Source organism: Rhipicephalus sanguineus, chromosome 8 (assembly GCF_013339695.2).
Source record: "Rhipicephalus sanguineus isolate Rsan-2018 chromosome 8, BIME_Rsan_1.4, whole genome shotgun sequence".
Classification (NCBI taxonomy): Eukaryota; Metazoa; Arthropoda; class Arachnida; order Ixodida; family Ixodidae; genus Rhipicephalus; species Rhipicephalus sanguineus.
The window spans coordinates 103,575,763-103,595,728 of NC_051183.1; the positions used below are offsets into that span (position 1 = coordinate 103,575,763).

The 19,966-nt window shown below is 47.8% G+C and overlaps 1 protein-coding gene across 41 annotated transcripts in view; it reads left to right on the top strand.

Moving 5' to 3' along the window:
• Positions 1-19,966, top strand: part of LOC119402282 (uncharacterized) — a 330,925-nt gene that overhangs the window by 137,276 nt on the left and 173,683 nt on the right. For 20 of the 41 annotated variants that reach the window (XR_007417199.1, XR_007417191.1, XR_007417196.1 and 17 more), the window contains one exon: positions 6,080-6,243. The exons of 18 other annotated variants lie outside the window; for them this stretch is intronic. Coding sequence is in view for 8 of the 23 variants with exons in the window: in XM_049418568.1 (XP_049274525.1) it covers positions 6,080-6,243 (164 nt within the window). In the remaining 15 variants the exon portion in view is untranslated. The remainder of the gene's footprint in view (positions 1-6,079; positions 6,244-19,966) is intronic. 3 more of the 41 variants (XR_007417192.1, XR_007417198.1, XR_007417195.1) reach the window with 1 other exon arrangement.

Genomic DNA, 19,966 nt, shown 5'->3' on the forward strand with positions numbered 1-19,966 from the left:
CTGTTACCCTGATAAGAAACGAACGGCCAGCAGTTGAACAGTTGTCGTAAATTCAGCTTTGTAAGCGACGCTGCCCCCGTTGAAGCGATTGACCTGCATGCTTGATACACCCAGCGCAGCCTGTTGGAGAAAGTGTGAAGCGCGTCTCCGTATTCGGCGCGGAGCCAGCGTGGCGGCGGCGGAGCGTCGGTACAACTAACCTATTCTAACACCGTGCCCTCACGTATGCATCTTTGTCGAATGAAAACAAAATAAGCAAAGAACGATCCATCCGTCACAAGACAAAATTCTCCTAAACAATACTTATGATTATACAGTGAAGCCACTCTTTCAGCATAAGTGATGTGCAGCGCGTATTGCCGAAATATCTAGCATGTAATGAAGTGACGTAGCTATGGAAGAGTTGGAAACCTCGAGATACACGCTAGTCGAGCAACTTACATTTCCATGAAGCAGGATGTATCACACGCAATGTCTAATGGCGAACTGTGATTATGGATTCTCACTCCGTTGCTGTTCTTCACCACGTATTTTCAAAAAAACATAGCGCCTCGCGAGAAAGAATCATATTTAGCTTACAACGAAGGGCCAAGCTTGTTCGCTGATGCATGGATCATGCAAAGTCTCAGTGTTTCTTGTTTCGCCGAGCATAAAAATCGGGCTATCGCATCCGAGCAAGGGAGCGGCTGCAGTTTGTCGTCTGCTAACCCTCCTCGAGGGGGTTCTCCGGACATCCGTTTTCTGGTGTGACAGTCTATGGACATTGCGAATAACTGTCTCCATACGTTTAGACGCTGCGGTCTTTATCCTATTTATAAGAACCGTCTAAGGCTACACAAGCAACAACACTGAAATAGCGTTCAACAGGTCTTGTTGACACATAGCAAAATAGATAGAATTACTAGCTAGCCAATCCCGTCGTTCTCTTCTCCTTGCCTTTGCTGTTTCTTCTCTATCTTCAGTAGGTCTTTAGGTGACATATTTCTATACCATTTAGCAAAAAAAAACGAATATATCACCCGCATAAATACATGAAGATGGGTACGCCGGAATGAATTTTATAATCAATAGGCAGACCAATTGGTTTAAAGAACGTCTTGTTCAAAAGCTCGACATATGGCCAATGAACCAGTCCCGTCGTTTCCGGGTAAATCTGCTGAATAATCATCTCAACATTGTGGATATTGTACCAATGTTTAAGTGTAGACGACCAAACACTGAAGGCGTTTCTAAAGAACAACGCAACCTGCGAAATGATATTTAGGCGCCTAGAGGTGAAACACATATACAGCGATCGCACGTCAGCCTCTTCACAGCTCACACTCAACCTCGTGAAAAATGTATTATGTACCGTTCCGCCGCCATTTTCTGGAGATACAGCACTAGGAAGTAGCTGATTCTGTCTGTCTAGTGTCATACATAGTTAAATTGTCCACTCGGGGTATTTTGTCAGGCTACGATAATTTGTAACAAGAAAAACACACCCTACTGAAGAATAAGACGCGGATGCATTTTTGTTTGTCCAGGACGTGTTTCTGTTGGTCAAAATAGGTAAGCAAATGAATGCAGTGTATAGAAGCCGACTGATCGTGTCAATGGCTTAGTTGACTTAGCAAAATGCTTGTCGCGGAAACCGCATGACGTACACTTTTTTTCTGCTCAAATGCATATAAACTGTGCCCTTGTCCATTCGAGACAAGCACTGATATAATTGGAATGAAGTTATTGGCAATGAATGACCGTACTCAAAAGTTTCATTTTGCAAGCAGAACTTTGATCTTAACGGCGTTGACGTATCATTGCGAAAAAACACACAAGGAGGTAAAACGAATAAAAAAAGATTAATAACGTTACCGATATATACATGTTTACAATACCATCACGTCACCTGCATACGGCATCTTCAAAAGTACTTATTCTACAAAAACACTATTTTAATACGATGAGAACTAACAGACAATAATGCCAAGGAAAGTATAGGGGATGTTTTTCGTAATAAATGTAAGGTAATTGTGAAGAACGAAAAGTGCACGAAAAGATAGCTTGCCGCGGGCAGGGACCGAACCTGCGACCTTCGAATAACGCGTCCGATGCTCTACCAACTGAGCTACCGCGGCGGCCATCCCCCCGTCCACTTTATAGGGTATATGTGTGCATTTAAACGTGGGAGCGTCAGTCAGCGCCGCCAGTAGCCATTACGGCGAGTGTGGAACACTCTTTTTCTGCCTGTTGGCGTCACGTAGCACGTGAACTTATTACGAGCTGGCAGCTGACCAATAATCCCTCGCATACTACCTGAAAGCATCAAGTCTGCCAGAACGAGACCCTCGCTATGAATGAAGGAAAGAAGTGTTAATTTCAAGGGCTCGTTTTGTTTGTTATACACAATATTAATGAGTACTAACAGACAATAATGCCAAGGAAAGTATAGGGGATGTTTTTCGTAATAAATGTAAGGTAATTGTGAAGAAAGAAAAGTGGACGAAAAGATAGCTTCCGCGGGCAGGGACCGAACCTGCGACCTTCGAATAACGCGTCCGATGCTCTACCAACTCATTAATATTGTGTATAACAAACAAAACGAGCCCTTGAAATTAACACTTCTTTCCTTTATTTTTATACGAATACGAGATAAAAATGTTTTAATACCCACTTGCGCACAGTAGGAGTGCTAAGGAATGTACTGAAAATTTTGGGAAGCGTATATTAACAAATGCCGGCTTTGGTAGTCCGAATAGGTGGACTTTGCAGAAAATGAATATCAGAACTATTGTTACCTGTTTCTAACGAAGAAAGCTTCGTTCAATTCCTAATATTTCTAGCACTGATAAATTATAATTCATTCCTTTCGTGCTTTATGACTATTTTGTCAAATAAAACGCTACTTCACCGTATACTTTGCGGCTGATCTAGTAAGAAATCGCTGACGAAAGAAATCCTTGAAAGAAAGGAAGCTCTGATTTTATTTTTAATGTAAATTCTGTAATTCTCGCCGCATTTTGATGCTCAGGGCATCGATAAGCGCAATTTTTTTGTTTAGTTTTATTTCCAGAGAAGTGCATTCCAAGTATGCTTCCGACGCACTCCATTCGGCTAATGATGCAGCTAAAGCAACTCAAAAATTTCTGCGAAATTGTGTACGCATTATTTTGAACTGCACCACATACCGTAGATATGGTGACACATGTAAGCTTTAACCAGCACCAATTGTCATTAACATTCACACTGTTAACAATAGCCGACACTTACGATTCTCAAACCATCAGTACCCGACAATAGGCATAGGGTATATAGCTGACTTTTGCAGTTATTAGGTGGAAGGACTTCACTTGCCATCATCGAGCCAACATTAGCGTGAAACCGACATTAGCAATGCACTAGCGATGACTTGGCGAAATTAGTCAATATTAATGTTGCAGAAGCTAACTTAGCCATTCATTACCGAGTAGTAGTTGGTAATAGGCATTTTTTATTAGCCATCACAAGCCGTCAAAATCGTCACACAGCTAACATTGTTGACATTAACCGCATTAGCTGCTACTTGCCATCGTTTAGCGTAGCTGTTCCTTTATAATTCAGGAAACAAATGAACAGCGCCATTTGAAACCAGCTTGTTCTGCAACAATATTAACGCGTTTCAAGCACGGTCCAAGACGCGTGATGATTGTCTGATGCCCCACAATAATACTGAATAATATGCGTATAACAATGAAATAAACGATAGAATTTGCCGAGATAGCGAAGTTCCTTGTTTTGAAGGTATAAACGCAGTGTACTGACTCAGCCATCCCCTCTTTTTTTATGTAGAACCCATCCATCACTTGTTTCTCCGTCCTGCATCTTGCTCTGCCAATAAACTTTGTGACATTGAACTTCGGACAGCACCCGTACATCTTACAATGTGTTGTCATTAAGCGGCCAAAACCATTCTTGGCATTGAGACCATACTGTCTGGCTCGATCACTGAAACACTGACCAGTCTGTTTTTTGTATTATTTTCCGCAACTTAAAGGGATGATGTATACAACCCTGTATATATACTCCGTGAACATGGTTCTGTGCGTCATAGGATACGTCTTCTTCTTACGGCTCATTATGACGCAACGACGAGATGGGTTCGACGGTAATAACATCACGATGCTAACAGCATGAAGAGAGCCTATCTTCGTGCGACTATGCATAGGTGCATGACCACAAGACACCACTTGGACAGGCCATTTTTGTTGCTTTTTCATTGGTTGTTTTTCTTTTACGCGTCTGTCTTCAGGACACTCTCACGAACATAGATAATCAAAGCTGATTCGTATGCATCGCACACGGGGTTATGATGCCTCTTCTCACCTCATTTGAATTGCCTCTAAGGCGCCGCAAAATGAATTTCTTGCATCATGTAATATATGCCCAACATAACTGCGATCCGGCAGGAATGGATTTCGCTTTTTTTTGGAAGCTCATACGTGAACTTGAGCTGTTCAGTTTGCTGATCAAAAATTGGGAATACATAACTTGCAACAAACCGAGCCTCTCAAGCTGGGGCACTTGCAAGTAATAAAAATCATCGTACACCTTTATATTCTAACAACGGGAATTTCCACAACACATCTTGAAACACGCTTATTAGGATGAGATAGGTAAATGTCACTTAGCATCAGACCTAATCATGATCCGCTTGTGTCACCTGAAACATGCGTCGTGGCCGAGAGGCGTCAACAGCATGTCGGCGTCTCTCAGCCTGAATTCTGCAGGTGACAAAACCGGTCACTAGTGTGTTCAACTTGATCTTGAAAGTGCCGCTCTTCACCTTTTTCAATCAGCCCTCGACATAATGTAAAGAGGCTTCTTTGTGGAATCAAGTAATATATATCTATGACCTCTCTTGAAGATAAACAACGAACCCTATGCATTCCAGCTGTCCGTGCAGCTACAAGGTCACTCAACACCGGATCAGAAAGGGGTCGTCTATGGCGACGAAGTTAAGATACCGCTGTAGGTATCCATCCGCACTGCAAGATCTCTTTCCTTAAACCATCATCCCGAAGGGGCAAGCCGGTTTGTTGTCTTCTGCTGTGAAGAAACGTCAGAGGAGCACTCGTGTGCTTTTGACACATCATTTTATGCTCTTTTTGCTAACATCCTTTTTGATAGCTTCCTGCGTGTCTTCGAATAAAAGTACAATGGCTAGAGCGGTGCGGCATGTGAGCGCACCGTGTTAAAGCTATGGCATGCAGCGCTCCACTTGCGCCACCAAGAACGATTGTGCGAACGGCTCTCTATCGAATGCAGTGACCAAGTGTCATCAGCGCGCCCGCCCTTAACGTCATGCTCACCTGGAGCAGCCACACGCTACAAGTATCGTATTTCAATCGCCGAGCTCTGTGCACGAAAAGCGCCCAAATAATAATGCAACGAACATTCGACTGAGCAAGTGGATCGTTTTGTTCATGCTCTTACGCATACCATAAAGAGAATAGCCGCTCATCATGGCGTGCGAATCTTCTTGTCAGCACCGTATAAACCGCCTGGAATATGCGTCATGATGAGCTGCGAGAAGAAGTTTCCTGCGAACCACACTACCATGTTTGCAGAATGTGTGTCCGGGGTTGTGTTCCTAATCCAGTTAGGTTGCTGAAAAGATTACATAGGACAGGCTGCCCAGTGCTATAACGATTGAGCCAGACAGCATCGCCTTAGTGTCAAGAATAGTTCTCGAAGCCTAATCTCAAGGACGGCAATGAGAATCCTAAAGAAACAACTACTAAATCCGCATGCGGTACTGTGGTGCCCCGCGCATGCGGGACTTGAGGGCAGTGAAGGGCCGATCAGCTTGCTCGAGAATTAAGCATCTGAGCATCTCGAAAACCAAAGAGGAGAAGGACCAATATACAGTTATCTCCATCAGGCTCTCACAGAAAAACAGGCGTTGAGCACAATTGGCGTCGAGCACAAACCAACACGTACCCTCACTTGCAAAGCAAACAACACATAAATTCCAAAATATACGCGCACAGCTGTCCGTGATGTGAAGAAATCTCGGCAACATCAATTTTTCCCTCAAACATCAATTTTTCCCCCGAAACAGCAATTTTTCTCTTCTGCGTACATCTCGAACAAGGCGGTGGGAGATCCGGCTTGCCAGCAAGGGCCGGGAGAGCCAGCTTGCTTCGCTCGACCAAGCCCAGGAAGCCGCCAAGCCAGTGAAGCTCTGAACTTGAGGCCCCACCCGCTATCTCAGATACCTTGTAGGTAATGAAAGTTTTCACTCGTACTAGTAAGTAGAATACTTTTAAGTGCTCGTTTTTCTTTGTTAGACACAATAGTAATGAGAACTAACATACAACAATGCCAAGGAAAGTATAGGGTGTGGTATTTGTAGCAATTAGGATATAAATCTGAAGAAAGTAAAGTGGACGAAAAGATATCTTGCCGTCGGCAGGGACTGAACCTGCGACCTTCGAATAACGCGTCCGATGCTCTGCCACTGAGCTACGGTGGCGGTCATCCTCCCGTCTACTTTATGTGGTATATATGTGCATTTAGACCTAGGAGTGTTAGCGCAAATCGCAGGCATAGCGGCGAGTGTGGGACACTATTTTTCTGTCTGTTGGCGTCACATAGCACATGAACTTTTTTACGAGCTGGCAGCTGACCAATAATTCCTCTCATACTACCTGAAGACATCAAGCCTGCCAGAACAAGACCGTCGCTATGAATGAAGGAAAGATTATTTTAAAGGGCTCGTTTTTCTTTGTTAGACACAATATTATTGAGAACTAACAGACAATATTGCCAAGGAAAGTACAGGGGGGGGGGTATTTGTGTGGTATGAAAATATAAGGGGGTGGCATCGGACGTGTGATTCGAAGGTCGCAGGTTCGGTTCCTGCCGGCGGCAAGTTATCCTTTCATCCACTTTGCTGTCTACCCATTTAAATCCTAATTGCGACAAATACCACCCCCTATACTTTCCTTTGTATTATTGTTTGTTGAAGCTAAATCCATAAAACAGTGAGTGCTACCAGAGGATTGTTTCCGAGGTAATGCCACTTGGTGGCGGCTTTCGGAAAATATAGTGACATTGAAAATGTTATTCCACTGCTTGGTGATACCGATGTGCGTTGCACATTTCTTTTATGCCTATAGCATCCATTTCCCACAGGTTTAGCAGAAGAAAGCCCGAATGATCTCTCACGTGGGTATCTACTCTGATGCGCTTCTGCTATGGTAACAAACACTGAACCAGTCGGGCGTGCCGGGCCTCGCATAACTACCTATAATTGGTATGCAGGAATGAACTTCATGAATTAGGAGCATGCCCACTGCTTCGAACATTAGCTGTTTGATTACTCAACCGTGGTTTAAATTGTGTTTATGGATTACCAACAGTCTACAAGAACCGCCATTTTCATTTTACCTTGCTAGAGCCCTACCTAAAGACGATGACCCATCCACGCGACTTCCGGACAGCCTTGGTAAATAATGAGCCCACCAGGCAGCCAGTTCGCCGATATTTAAGCGTACACGACCCCACTGAAGGTCTTTGTATAGTAGGATGTGACCTACGAAAATATACTCAAGAGCGTAGAGGAGCGAAACGCATATAGCGATCGCACGTCAATCTATTGAAATCTAGTGAGCAAGTTCACGAAAAAATAGCTTACGTCCTGGACCGCCGTGACTTCCTAGACCTGAAGCCTCACGTCTTCGCTTCCATCCAGCTACCATTACTAAAAACTAAGAATGTCTATTGAGGGCATTTTTTATCGGCCTGCAATAATTAGAAATTAAGGAAGGATGCCCTTCTGAATATTAATGCAGGGATACCTTTAGGATCACATTCATTTTCTTTCAGCCCATAACAGGAAAACAAAGAGAGAGAGAGAGAGAGGTATATTTACAAAAAGGCAGATAGGTCGGCCTGAGTGATAGTATGACAATATTAATATTGTTGAATGCGAGCTTGAGTTATCAAAAGCCTTCATGCGCAAACGTGACAAGATCAGTTTTTTTGATCACATGCATTTAAGCTACACCAATGTCCCCCTCAGACTTATAATGAAGGTATTTGCCTGTGCACGATATACAGGCGCAGGTACAACAAGCACTAGCCTGACCTTGGTGCTGTTGACGATGCGTATAATCACAGTGTTATTATTACTCGACCCGTAATAATATCAGTCGCTGGGGTATAGAAGAGTGCACAGAAAAGTATGTATATATGTATATATTAAGGCGTTTATTTGACGGCACTCAGCGACAATACGCAATGGCGAGAATCTGGTCAAATGACGGACTCTGGCGCGAGCGGCGTTCTTTCGGGAGGAGCCGAAGGCGCTATACGTCGCAACCCATTACTCAGTCCAAGGCTTCGCTGCAATTACCCCGGATACGAAAAGGATGCCACCCGGTGACATAACTGCTTGTCATTATAAGCGGCTCATAAAAGGCCTTGGGGCGCTCCACGTTGCCAACGTCGCGCCCATGACGGCGCGTGTGCACGAGTGGTTGAATGGCTTCTATCGGGTATTCTTGGAAACATTTCGGCGCGTACACAAAAGACGAAAACGAAAGGCGAGAAGACAAACGGGCGCGAACTCACAACTAAGTTTATTGAAGGAAGTACACAAAATATATAACCCAGGGTAGCTCTAGAGCGCATGTGCGTAAAAAGAATCAAACAAACAAACAAACAAGCAAATGTTTCCAAGAATGTCCTCAAACCAACTCGCGCAGCTCTCCGTACTGTTATATTACATTTATATCGGGTAGTTGACTGGGATGTGCGCTCAATGACCCGGTAGGGACCTTCGTATGTCGGCAGCAATTTTGAAGGGAGGCCAGTTCCAGGGGTAGGGACCGAGTGCCATAAGAGCGCTCCAGGGAGGAATCTTGATTCAGAAGTGGTGATGCCACCACGAATGCTCTTCTGCCGCTCTTGTTGATGCTTCGCAAGATCGCGACACTCTTCAGCAAGTCTGGCTGCAGCAGAAATACGCGCACACTATGATTTATTTGCCTCCTATAGAAGGATCATGTCGATTGTGTGCGACGGGTGCCTGCCGTAGTAGAAGATGATTGGCGAAACACCAGCAGTGATCTTCGAGGCGGTATTGTAGGCGTAGGTGAAGAAGGGCAGAATGACAACTCAATTTGTGTGATAGGCGGCGATTTACATTGAGAGCATGTCGCCGAGCGTGCGGTTCAAGCGTTCAGTTAGGCCATTAGTCTTCGGGCAGTAAGCAGTACTTTTGCAGTGGACAGAAATCCGCTCTATGAGAATGGCTTCGACGACTTCCGACAACAAGAGACGGCCTCGATCACTGAGAAGCCCCTGGGGTTGATCATGACACAGTACGAATCACGCTTGGTAGCCGCTGGGAGGGCGGCAGTTTCGGCGTATTGCGTGAGATGGTCAACAGCGACGATGACCCAGCGGTTACCAGCCAACCTCAGAGGAAGTGGTCCACAGAAATCGATGTCCACGCCCCCAAACGAGCGGTTAGGGCAAGGTGGTGGTTTTATACCGGCTGGCGACTTGTGCGTTCAAAGTTTTTGGCGTTGGAAATTGAGGCAGGATCGAACGAGCTTCTGAACATAGTGGTACATCCCTCTCCAGAAGTGTCGTTCTCGAATGGGGTGGTAAGTTGTGCATATCCCAGAGTGCGTGCAGTGCGGATTAGAGTGGAACGACTCGCATATTTCAGAACGCAGACTTAGGGGTATGGCTAGTAGCCACTGTGACTGGTAGCTACTGGTAAATGCGTCGGTGCAGTTGGTCGTCACGAATGGCGGGCTTGAAGACGCAACGCCAGTGGATGGTGTTGCCGTCCGACCAGTGAGCAAGTCTCTCAGCGAGGCGATCAATTTATCTTTGCGCTATTCAGTAGCGATGGTGTGAACGTCGATAGAAGAAATGGCAATATAAGATACTGAGTAGGGGGCATTGTCGTCAGGAAAGGAGAAGCGCGATAGGGCGTCGGCGTCAGCATGCTGGCATCCGTCGTGCTACAGCACGCGAATGTCGTACTCGTGCAGGCGATGTGCGCAGTGACCCGGACAACCTGAAGGATCCTTCAGTGATGACAACGAGCATAGTGCATGATGGTCGGTGACGACATCAATTGGGGGACCATACAAATAGGGTTAGAACTGTGTAAGGGCCCTGATGATCGCCAGACAATTTTTTTCCGTGACGGTGTAATTGGTCTCAGCTCTAGTAAGCGTACGGCTTGCATATGGTACGACATCTTCCGGCAACAATGGTTAGCACTGCGCAAAGAAAGTGCCGAGACCTACACCGCTGGCGTCCGTGTGTACCTCTTTGGGGCTGTAGGGTCCTTGTGGCGTAGCATGGGAGGAGGCGTCAACAAACGAACGAGAACTAGTCGTCGCACTTGGGCGACCACGAGTTTAGGGGCCCGTTTCTTCCAAGTGGCTTTGTCTGCGGCGATATGATGTGGGCAAAGTTGTGTATGAAGCGTCGAAGGTATGAACACAGTCTTTCGAAGCTGCGCAGGTCTTTCACGGACGTAGGTTCGAGAAATTCAGCCACAGGCCGAAGCTTCGCCTGATCAGGAAAGATTCCGCCCTCGGAAATGACGTAGCCTAGAACTTTCAGATGCCGTGCTGCAAATCGGCACTTCTTCAGATTCAGTTGTAGGCCGGTTTTGCTCAAACGCGCCAAAACATGCCGCAGACGTTGCAGATGAGTGGGAAAGTCCGGAGCGAAAACAGTTACGTCGGCCAGGTGACACAAGCACGTGTGTCATTTCAAAGTGTGCAGAATGGTGTCCGTCATGCGCTCGAAGGTACTGGGCACATTACACAGACGAAATAGCATGACTTTGCACTCGTACAAGTCGTCGAGCGTGATCACCCATGGGTACTTGCCAGTACCCCGAACGCGAATCAATATATGAAAAGAATTCTGCTCCTTGGAGGCTGTCAATCGCGTCGTCCATTCACAGCAGTAGATAAACACCCTTGCGTGTCGTCTTGTTAGGCCGTTTGCAGTACACAATACGCACAGAAATGTCCTTCTTCGCAACGTGAACCATACGAGACGCCCATGGGCTGTCAGAGGGTGGAATAATATCGCGTCGAAGCATATCGTCGACTTGCTCATTATTTACCCGACGTTCTGTGAGAAACACGTGATATAGGCACCGTGCAGTCGAGTTTTCACATGTGACTGCAGCGCCAGAACGCAAGTAAACGTCTTAAATAAACGTCTTAATAAACGACTGTCAAATAAACGTCTTAACAAATTGGTGGAGGGTGCTGTGCCGTCACAACTTCGGTGTCCATTCGACGCCCTGGAGCTTCGATCCCGTACCGTGCCATCTTCGACGCCTCAAGACGCCGCCCAGCAATCCTGGGGTGGGAGTTTTCTCCTGTCACGACGCCGTAATTCATTGCGCACGACCGTAATTCAACTCGCACCGTCCTCAGATTTCACGCCGGCAGAGAGTCCATCGTCATTGAGCAAGATTTTCGTCAAAGACGATACCAAAGTGCCTACAAACTCGCCAACACCAATATCAGTGTACAGCACCGGAGTCTCCGACGCCGTTGCACTCCTCTCGCCACCTCATCGTGTTTGCACTAGGAAAGGGATGCTGATTCCTTTGGCTACCGTGCAAGTCACTCAGGGCAGCACGGCTATTTTCGTTACGAACCCCTCCCAGTGCGTTGTTGTGTTGGTGCGAGGGCAATGTGGACTCCCTCGACGACGCACAAATTCTGTACGCACCTGATGACACGCACTGTGCCAGTTCCCGCACCATCAGTGCCCTTTTCACGTCTGATTCATTCCCCGGTGGTGTATTTGGTCCCTCCACTTCTGGCAACCCCAGGTCTGTCCAGCATTTCCAGCTTCTGAGCCTGTTGGATGAATTGCGTTCTTGTTTCGTTGTCGGGCAAACTTCTCTCGACCGGACGTCCGCTGTCACGCATCGCATGGACACTGGCACCCATCCACCTCAGCACCAACGCCCATTGGCACCGTCTACTGACCAGAGGGAGCTGCGTCGCTCGCTGTGGTCCGTCTCAAGTTGGCTGACATTGGCCGCGATGGGCAGGCAGAAAACTGACGCTCTCACGCGTCCCCACTTCTGGCCCGGCCACAGTATGTACACTCATGCAGAGGCAGAGAGGCACGCATCGTGTTTTATTTGTCCCTGCGCCGTCTCAACGCTGCCTTTTTTATCCGCTAGGCTGTGCGTTCTGGTGCTACAGTCACATGTGAAAACTCGACTGCACGGTGCCTATATCACGTGTTTCCCCCAGAACGTCGGGTAAATAATGAGCAAGTCGACGATATGCTTCGACGCGATGTTATTCGACCCTCTGACAGCCCATGGGCATCTCCTGTGGTTCACGTTGCGAAGAAGGACATTTCTGTGCGTATTGTATACTGCAAACGGCCTAACAAGACGACACGCAAGGGTGTTTATCCACTGCTGCGAATGGACGACGCGATTGACAGCCTCCAAGGAGCAGAATTATTTTCATATCTTGATTTGCGTTCGGGGTACTGACAGGTACCCATGGCTGATCACGCTCGTCCGAAGATAGCCTTTGCCACGCTCGACGGCTGGTACGAGTTCAAAGTCATGCCATTTCGTCTGTGTAATGTGCCCAGTACCTTCGAGCGCATGACGGACACCATTCTGCACACTTTGAAATAGCACACGTGCTTGTGTCACCTGGCCGACGTCACTGTTTTCGCTACAGACTTCCCCACTCATCTGCAACGTCTGCGACATGTTTTGGCGCGTTTGAGCAAAACCGGCCTACAACTGAATATGAAGAAGTACCGATTTGCAGCACGGCATCTGAAAGTTCTAGGCTACATCATTTCCGAGGGCGGAATCTTTCCCGATCAGGCGAACCTTCGGCCCGTGGCTGAATTTCTCGAACGTACGTCCGTGAAAGACCTGCGCAGCTTCGGAGGACTGTGTTCATACCTTCGACGCTTCATACACAACTTTGCCCACATCATATCGCCGCAAACAAAGCTACTTGGAAGAAACGGGCCCCTAAACTCGTGGTCGCCCAAGTGCGACGACTACGGGTTTTCCCGCTCACTTTAATCCAAGTGCCAGCTAAAATAATCCGCACGCCATAGAAATAATCTGAGTGCGAAACCATTTAATCCATGTGTCAAACATTTATTCCCAGTGCTAAAATATTTAATCCAAGCGCCAGCACAAATAGGCCACGTGCCAGTGAGTTTAATCCAAGTGCCACCATGTTTAATCCAATCGCCAACAACTTTAATTCAAGTGCCAGTCAGTTTAATCCATACACAAGAAACAGATGGTTTGCCATTTTATATAGTCTAAATGTCGGAACAAGGTAAACATGAAGCGAGAGGAATATATATTTTCTCCAATGCATGGTCGCGCTTAGGAAATAAGGTACTACGGTATTTTGCCCGTACATTTGGTGTCATTTATCTTAGAATTCAAAAAGCAGTGCGGTTTACTTTATATATGTTTGGTTACTAAATGCATAGGCTCATTAGAAGCACGTGGTAAAAGTTTAAGCATCGAGACAGTTTATGCTTCACCGCTACTGCAGAATTTTGTGTAATCACGTACTCCGTTGATCGTATCTGGGAGAGATTCACGTCGTCTGCTAGCAGACGGCACGAAGGCTACGTTTCCGCAAAAGCGTTCGCAGTCGTCTGCTCGGCTCAATGAGAGCGATGGTGACTTACAGACGATATTCACCCATTCCTGAAATCAAAGAATAACCATTTAAAACAAGTAACCGTGCATTTATTTGTGTTTATATGTAAATAAGTTTTATGTAAAAGCGTGAAAGGAGATGCCCATGTTCATGTAACAGACGATTATGTGTTCTTTAAGCGTCGTCGCTTGTAACACGTGTGTTTTCAGAGGGAATTATTTCCAGACGAGAAGAGAGCTTTGCTTGAAGTCATGGCTGCACACAAGCGAGGGCCACGTTTCAAAGATCCAGATGAACCTCGTCGAAAAAACAGCAGGGTGTCGGTGCTCGACAGAGTGAGGATTGTGGACGTCTACAGCCGTGGGGGCGACGTAAAGCAACTGGAAGAGGACCTGGGCATCAACATAAAAACATCAAGATCGATTGCAGCTACCGACAGACAAACATCATTGCGCGGTGGCGGTTCTAAAAAAAAGTTTGGAGATGACGCCGTGTCAACTTTGAGGCGAATTGTCGACAAAAACTGCACATTTACTCTAAGACAGATAAAGGCGGCCCTGGAGGAAGAAATGCCTGCAGTGATGATCAGCACAAGCACAGTTGATCGCTTGCTGGACGCCCACAGCTACTCGGTGAAGCTGGTGACGCAGAGGCCCGCTGACCGCTACCGTGACAACGTCAAGCACAGCCGTAAGCTGTACGCCCAGTGGCTGCAGTTCGATGGCCCACGTGTGTGCCGGTTCTACTTGGACGAGACAAGCTACAATATCTGGTGTTCCAGGAATTTTGGCAGGGCAGCTAAAGGACAACCAGCTGTCCACACGACCACGACGACAAAAGGAGCGAACTTGAACATCATGGCATGTATGTCCAAAAATGGCGTTATTCACTGGACTGCAGTGGACAGCGTTCCTTGGGCTGTTTTCAACGATTTCCTCAGCGATGTTTCGGCCCGTGTGGAAAGCTAGGAACCAAACACAGAAGCCGTGTTCATTTTTGATGGCTCACCTGCTCATGCTCGGAGAGCAGGCAGCTTTGGCTAACTCAATGCACACTATCAAGCGCCTGCCAGCGTACAGTCCTTTCTTCAACCCAACAAAAGTGTTCTCGAAATTCAAGTCGCACGTGAAGGCCTACCTAAGCGAACGTCCTGATTTAGTGCTGGCGACAGCGCAAGGTATGACGAAAAAGGAGCACAGGCGTTCTTTGCTGCTGGACGCAGCTCGGCACTCCATGCAGCAGATACAGCGCGTGGACTGCGCGGCCTTTGACGGGCACAATTTTTCTTTTGTGCCTGCAGCATTGCGTGAAGATGACTTGTGAACGTCCGTTTCCAAGCCCTAGAAGGGCGCTATTCTAATAAATACTTATTATAACCTGTGCTGATGTTGCATTTCTCAAGTGATCTGGAGTGTGCAAAATTATTGTTCTCTTTCATTTTTCCTGTAATCGCATCTGCCCCCTCTCATTGACTAAATTATATATATGTGTTTGTGTGTGTACACGTTATATTTACAAAATTGATCCGATAAGTTTATCATTTCGCTGACATCCGTAAGATTCAAATGCCCGGTGAGATGCATAATGCAGCGCGGAGTAACGAGTATAAAGTAAAAGGGAAGGGGCAAGGGCTACCGCTCGTCATTGTGCCTTATGTTTTATCAGCGTATGTTTTCTCGCACTGCATTAAATATGTCACCGTGCGAACTAACACGAATGTAAAATATAACTTCCGTTGTCCAAATAATGTTTTAGTAGAGTGCAGAACGAAAAGCTCTTGGAATTATCTCCAGTTCGCCCTGCCCTGCGCAAGCTTGATAATTTCTTAATTCCGTACTCCATTTCACCCATTGCCGCCCTCGGCTAGGTTTTCGACATCTTTGTAGCCATTGCGTCACTTTAACTGAGCATATACTCTCTTTCCTTCGCATTATACGACCTGTCCTGGAGCTGCTGCTCTATTTTGTGCCCAAAACAAAATCTAATTATGAGCTCTAGTGAGTAACTGCTCTATTTTGTGCCAAAACCAAAACCCAATTATGAGCTCTAGTGAGTAACACTTAATTTTGTTGAACTACAACATATCCGTTAACATGTTTCACAAGCTATATCGAAGACGACCTCGTCTTGCGTATGAAAGCCAACTAAACCATGTCTGAGTCTGACAAGATCCGGAACATTATTGAAGGCATTGACGACCCTGGCACAGTGGGCCATATTCATTGCGCTGTGCCAGAGCTACGAGGAGCTCCGCCGGCAGCGTTCGACGACCTGTCGATCCCCATCACGGGAAGCAGAGTTTGCTGGCTTGGCGCCGATATCTGGCCATGCCGGGTTGCTGGCAGAAGTGAAGTCATTCTTGCGCGAGAAAGCTGCACGCCAGTTCTCTTTCTTGGCATCTGCCCACCCGCCTCATGTTCAGCAGTTGTTGACCACCCTTCTTCTTCCCCTCCGCCGAGCGATTGAGCAGGAAAGTGCGAATGTCATACCTGCGTGCCACCAGCTAACTTCGGCTCCTGCGCCCCAGAGTTGCGCTCAAGGTGTTGCCAGGACGCCCCAAGTAATCCCTGTTGTTGCCCCACTGGTTTACGCCTAAGCCGCTGCTATACCCATCCGTCCTTCGAAGAGGGTGTGCCGGCTACGTGTACTGATGTCATCCCTAGGCACTGACTGCAGCCCACACTAGTCATTTGAGCAGCTGCCCCATCAATAGCGTCCAGCGACATGAGTGGGATCTGCCCTGGCGAACCGATGGCACACACCCGACAACCTGCCCAGCTGATTTCATGCGGTAACGCCGGTCACGTTATTGCCAACGCGTGAAGCCACCCCGAGTCGCGTCACCTCTCAACCGCCAGTCTAGCCGTGCATTCTATCACCAACAGCCACCTATGTCGCCAACGTCCCACCCCGAAGCATCTCCCCGCCGTACATTGTCTCCACGACGTCGCTCACTGTCGCCGATGCGGTAACGTCCAGCCTCACGCGACCAACAAAACTAGTCGCCGTAATCCACGAGCCAAGGGCTGCGACGCTAATGAACTGCGAAAGCCCTCACCGATGTCCATCGAACGTGATTGACGTATTCGTGGAGAGTGCTTGCGCATGTTCTCTTATCCACACTGGAGCCACCGTATCCGTTACGGAGGGAAAACTTAGCCGCCTACTCCGAAAAGTGAAGACGCCACCTTCCGAGATTTCCCTCCGTACTGTCAGCTCCCAGAGTATTCATCCTACAGCAGTACGCACTACTCGCGTCGTCATTCAGGACGTTCTGCACGAGGTCGAGTTTATCATATTTGTTGCATGCTCTCATGACGTCATCCTGGGATGGGAGTATTTCTCCCGCCATGACGCCGTAATTCATTGCGCACCAGCCGAGTTCGAACTCTCACCGTTGTCACATTCGACGCCGGCAGACAGTGCATCAGCATTGAGCAAGATCCTCGTCAAAGAGAATACCAAAGTGCCTCCAAACTCGTCAACAGCTGTGTCGGTCTACTGCGCCGGACTCTCCGACACATTTTCACTCATTTCGCCATCTGAGCACGTTTGCACTAGGAAATGGTTGCTGGTACCTTTCGCGACCGTGCAAGTCACTCAGGGCAGCACTGCTATTTTTGTTACCAACCCATCATTGTACATTGTTACATTGGTTCGAGGGGAATGTCTCGGCAGAGTGGAACCCGTCAAAAACGGACAAGTTGTGGACGCACCCGATGACTCACACTAACCAGTTCGCGTACCATCAGCACTGTTTTGATGTCTGAGTCGTCACCCGCAGGTGTATTTTGTTCCTTCATTGCTGACAACCTCACGTCGGTCCAGCGTTCCCAGCTTGTCTGCCTGCTGGAAGAATTTCGTTCTTCACTCGATGTCGGGCAAACTTCTCTCGGCCGCGCGTCCGCTCTTACGCATCGCATCGGCACTCGCGTCCAATCAACAATGCGGTAACATCTATATTGTGTGTCTCCAGCATAACGTCGGGTAATTAATCAGCAAGTCGACGACATGCTTCGACGCGATGTAATTCGGCCCTCGTACAGGCCTCGGGCGTCTCCTGTGTTTCTGGTTGCGAAGAAGGAAGGTTCTTTGTGGACTAACCACGGATCAGGAAGATCACCCGTAAAGAATCGTATCCATTGCCGCGAATGAAGGACGCGATTAAAAGCCTCCAAGGAGCAAATTGTTTTCATCTCGCGATTTGCGTAAGGGGTACTGGAAAGTACCCATGGCTCGTGATGCTCGACAGAAGACAGCTTTTGTCACCCCCGACGGCTTGTACGAGTGCGACCTCATCTCCTTTTGTGTGTTTAATGCGCCTGTGACCTTCCAGCGCACGATGGATATTGTTCTGCGTAACTTGAAATGACACACGTGGTTGTGTTGCCTGGACGACGTCGTCTTTGTTGCTCCGGCCTTCTCCGCGCATTTCCAACGTCTGCGGGATGCTTTCACGCGTTTGAGCAACTTTGGCCTCCAAATGAATCTGAAGAAGTGCCGATTCGCAGCACTGCACTTCCCGATCTGGTCAAGTTTCGGGCCGCGGCCGAATTCCCCAAACCAATGCCTCTCAAATTACTGTGCAGTTTCGAAGGACTGTTTTGAAGGACAAAACTTTACCACCATCATATCGCTGCTCACAAGCTCCTTAAAAGTAACGGGCCCATAAATGCGTGGTCGTCCGAGTGCGACGACGTGTTCGCAAAGTTCTGCCGTGCGTTGAGGTCTCCTCTCAAACTACGCCACTACGACCCCACGGCCCCAACGGAGGTACGCGCGGACGCCAGCGGTGTAGGCCTCGGCGCTGTCCTCGTGCAGCACCAATCAGGTTTTCCCGAATATTTCATGGCCTACGCAAGTCGTACGCTTACTAGAGCCAAGACGAATTACAGCGTCACGGAAAAAGAGTGCCAGGCGATCGTCTGGACCCTTGTGAAGTTGCGGCCTTATTTGTATGGTCGTCCATTTGGTGTCGTCATCATGCACTTTGCTGGCTGTAGTCATTGAAGGATCCCTCAGGCCGTCTCGCTCGTTGGGCACTTCGCCTGCAAGAATATGACATCCGCGTACTCTACTGCAACGGACGCCAGCACGCTTACGCCAACGCCCTCTTGCGCTCCCCCTTGCCTGACGACAATGCCCGCTGCTCGGTACCTTGCGTTGTTGTTTCTCCCGTCGACCTTAGCACTATCGCTACCGAAGAGCGCAGCTATCAATGGACCACCTCGCTGATAGACTTGCTCATTGATCCGTCGGCAACAACATCCACTAGCGCGTTGCGTCGTCAAGATCGCCATTCGGGACGACCAACTGCACCGACGCAATTACAACGCCTACGACCACCAGTGGCTACTTGTGATACCTGCAGTCTGCGTTCTGAAATATGCGTGTCCTTCTACTCTGATCCGCAATACGCGCACACTGGTGTATCCAAAATTTACCGCCGCAGTTGACAGTGATACTTCTCGCGAGGGATTCACCTCTGCGCGCAGATGTTGGTTCGCTCCTGCCTCGATTACCAACTCCAAAAACCTTTAACGCATGTATCGAAAACCATCAACGCACGTCGCACACCATCGACACTATACTTCCATACCAGCCGGATCCATCTGGGTGTGCGTCCATTCCTGACACAGACAGGCTTGCTGAAGAGCGTTGACAGATTTTCAAGACTTTTACGACGCATGAACATCAGCGGCAGAGGAGCGTTCGCGGTGGCACCACCACTTCTGAGCCCACGTTCCTCCGTGGAGCGCTCGTATGGCTCTCGGTCCTTACCACTGGAACTGGCCTCTCTACAATACTACTGCAGAAATACGAAGGCCCTTCCCCTGTCATCGAGCGCACATCCCCAGTCAAGTACCTGATCGAACCCATCGCACCATCTTCGGACATGCGCCGTCGAGGGGCGACATTGTCAACGTGGAGCGCCTCAAGGACTTCTATGACCCGTTCACAGTGACAAGCTGTTAGTTCGCCGGGCGGCTCCCTTTTCGTACCCGGCGTAATTGTACCGCAGACTTGCAACTTAGTAATGCGTTGCGCTTTCCAGCACCTTCAAGTGGGGCTTCTTTAAAAGGACGCCGCTTGCCTTAACATTATATATATATATATATATATATATATATATATATATATATATATATATATATATCATGTTCGATTCAGAGCATCGATTCCGCAGAAGCTGCAGTGCGCAAAACCAGCGTTTAAGCAAAAAACGAAAAGTGCCAGACAATATTACTTTAGTGTCACCCTTCCAAGCTTTATTA